The 1,769-nt window shown below is 48.8% G+C and overlaps 1 protein-coding gene across 1 annotated transcript in view; it reads right to left on the minus strand.

Moving 5' to 3' along the window:
* LOC306695970 (protein sidekick-1-like) overlaps window positions 1–947 on the minus strand; it is a gene marked incomplete at both ends in the record, with an annotated part of 206,754 nt that extends 205,807 nt beyond the window's left edge. Inside the window, one exon of the mRNA XM_079159429.1 lies at window positions 776–947. Coding sequence (XP_079015555.1) covers window positions 776–947 — 172 coding nt within the window. The remainder of the gene's footprint in view (window positions 1–775) is intronic.
* Window positions 948–1,769: the final 822 nt, after the last annotated feature.

The raw sequence follows: 1,769 nt of genomic DNA on the forward strand, positions 1-1,769 counted from the left end.
TTTTCTGTGCTTTGGTTTTCTGGCACGATCCCACGAGGTGCATGCACACAAAAACACACAAATATCCACATTTTCTCGCCATCACTCTCTCTCTATAGCTGGAAAAGAAGAGGAAGAAAAAACATGGCAACGCACAATTTTCCCAGGCAGTTCCTGATGCTGTATTCAACAACTGGTCCAAACACTAAACCTTCTGCAACAACAAATCAGGCACTAATCTGGACACCTGCCAGCACAACTTAAATGAATACACAATGTATGCCTGTAGTTAAGCAGGTCATTGACTAAGAGGGGGATTATCGATGCTTGGAAACTGTAACACCCCTCCCATACACATCCTCAATACCTTAATCCTACAATCATGACCCTAAAATCCATGCATCACAACAATAACAAATCATTCACACATTCAGTCCAGTAGGTACCTCCCCCACAAACAATAAACCTGACTTCATTAACAGTGAAACGTTGTTGTTGGCCCCATAGCCCCCTCTGTGTTACCCTCCTGCAGGGACACATCCCCACTAACAGGCACACTGTTCTCCTCGGTCTAATAAATCACACCCTTGTTTCCCGTAGAGGAGGCATCATCTCACTTTCTCCATGGTGCAAGTGACAAATGAGTCTGTCAAGTGTTTTCATGCAATACACTTTGTAAAAATGTCGCCCTTTAAAACACCGTGTGAATGGATCTAAATACATATATCAACATACATGTATGTTTAGTGCATCAGGTGACATTTGAACCCAGGACTTCTGGGTATGAAGCTCTTACCTTGTCCGTGCAACATGTGGCAGCTGCTTCCGAGAAGGAGCAGCAGAAAAAGAGGCGGACACCGGCTCCCGCTCCGGGCCGTCACGGTCTCCATCGTCTTCTGTCGGCTCCTTGCCGCGGGTCCCTCCGCGCGCTCCGGGGACCCCTCAGGACTGCAAATTCCCGGTTTCATCAAGGCGGGAGACGGGACCAACAGCGTCCCTGTCCGCTTGTGCTTTGCTGCTGCTGCTGCTGCTGCTGCAACTCTCTCGGACGAGAATAAGTCCGAGCAGGGAGAGGAACGGGCTTCGGCTCCGCTGTCTCCCGGTGAAGTGAAGCTCAAGAGCTCCGGGAGTTCACCGCCGTCACTGTCGACAAGCTCCCCCGCTCTCCGACTCCCCAGCTCCGGTGTGCAAAACTCAGCAGGCAGCGGGAGGAAAAAAATAGGGGAAGGGGGTTTCGCCTCACCAGCAGAAAGACTTTCCCTCACTTAGTGTCTGGCTTTACGGTGTAACGGCACTGTAATCTCTGTCTGCTGTGGCGGAGTCCGTGTGTTTCTGCGTCCTGCGATACCTCATTTTCGTTTGGATTGATCCAAAGCGAGGAATTAATACATTTGAGTGTATTTTAGACTTATCGGCTTATTCTCTGCTATCGACCTCAAATCCGCGCTTGTTTTGATGTCTTCTCTGTGGGATTTGTCCCGCGGATCATTTAACTGTTTAGAGAGTGGTCGTATTAACAGAGAGGCAATACAGCACGTAATTCCAGTAATTGATTCAGTTTTTTTTTTTAAAACGCAAACCAACTAGACAGAGTCTTTTTCCCCCTCAAAGTGTGGTGATGGAGAAACGTACAGCCTGTTATCTAAAGTAAGAAATCCAAATGAACGTGAACTGGTATCCCAAGTCGTCGCGGGTCGAAAGGATCCAGCACTCTCCCAGAAGAGGCACTCTGCCCTCGGATACCAGATAGGCTAACTCTCCGTAATGCGCCGGGTATCGTGTTACGCGAC

Source organism: Pholis gunnellus, assembly GCF_910591455.1.
Source record: "Pholis gunnellus genome assembly, chromosome: 5".
NCBI lineage: Eukaryota > Metazoa > Chordata > Actinopteri > Perciformes > Pholidae > Pholis > Pholis gunnellus.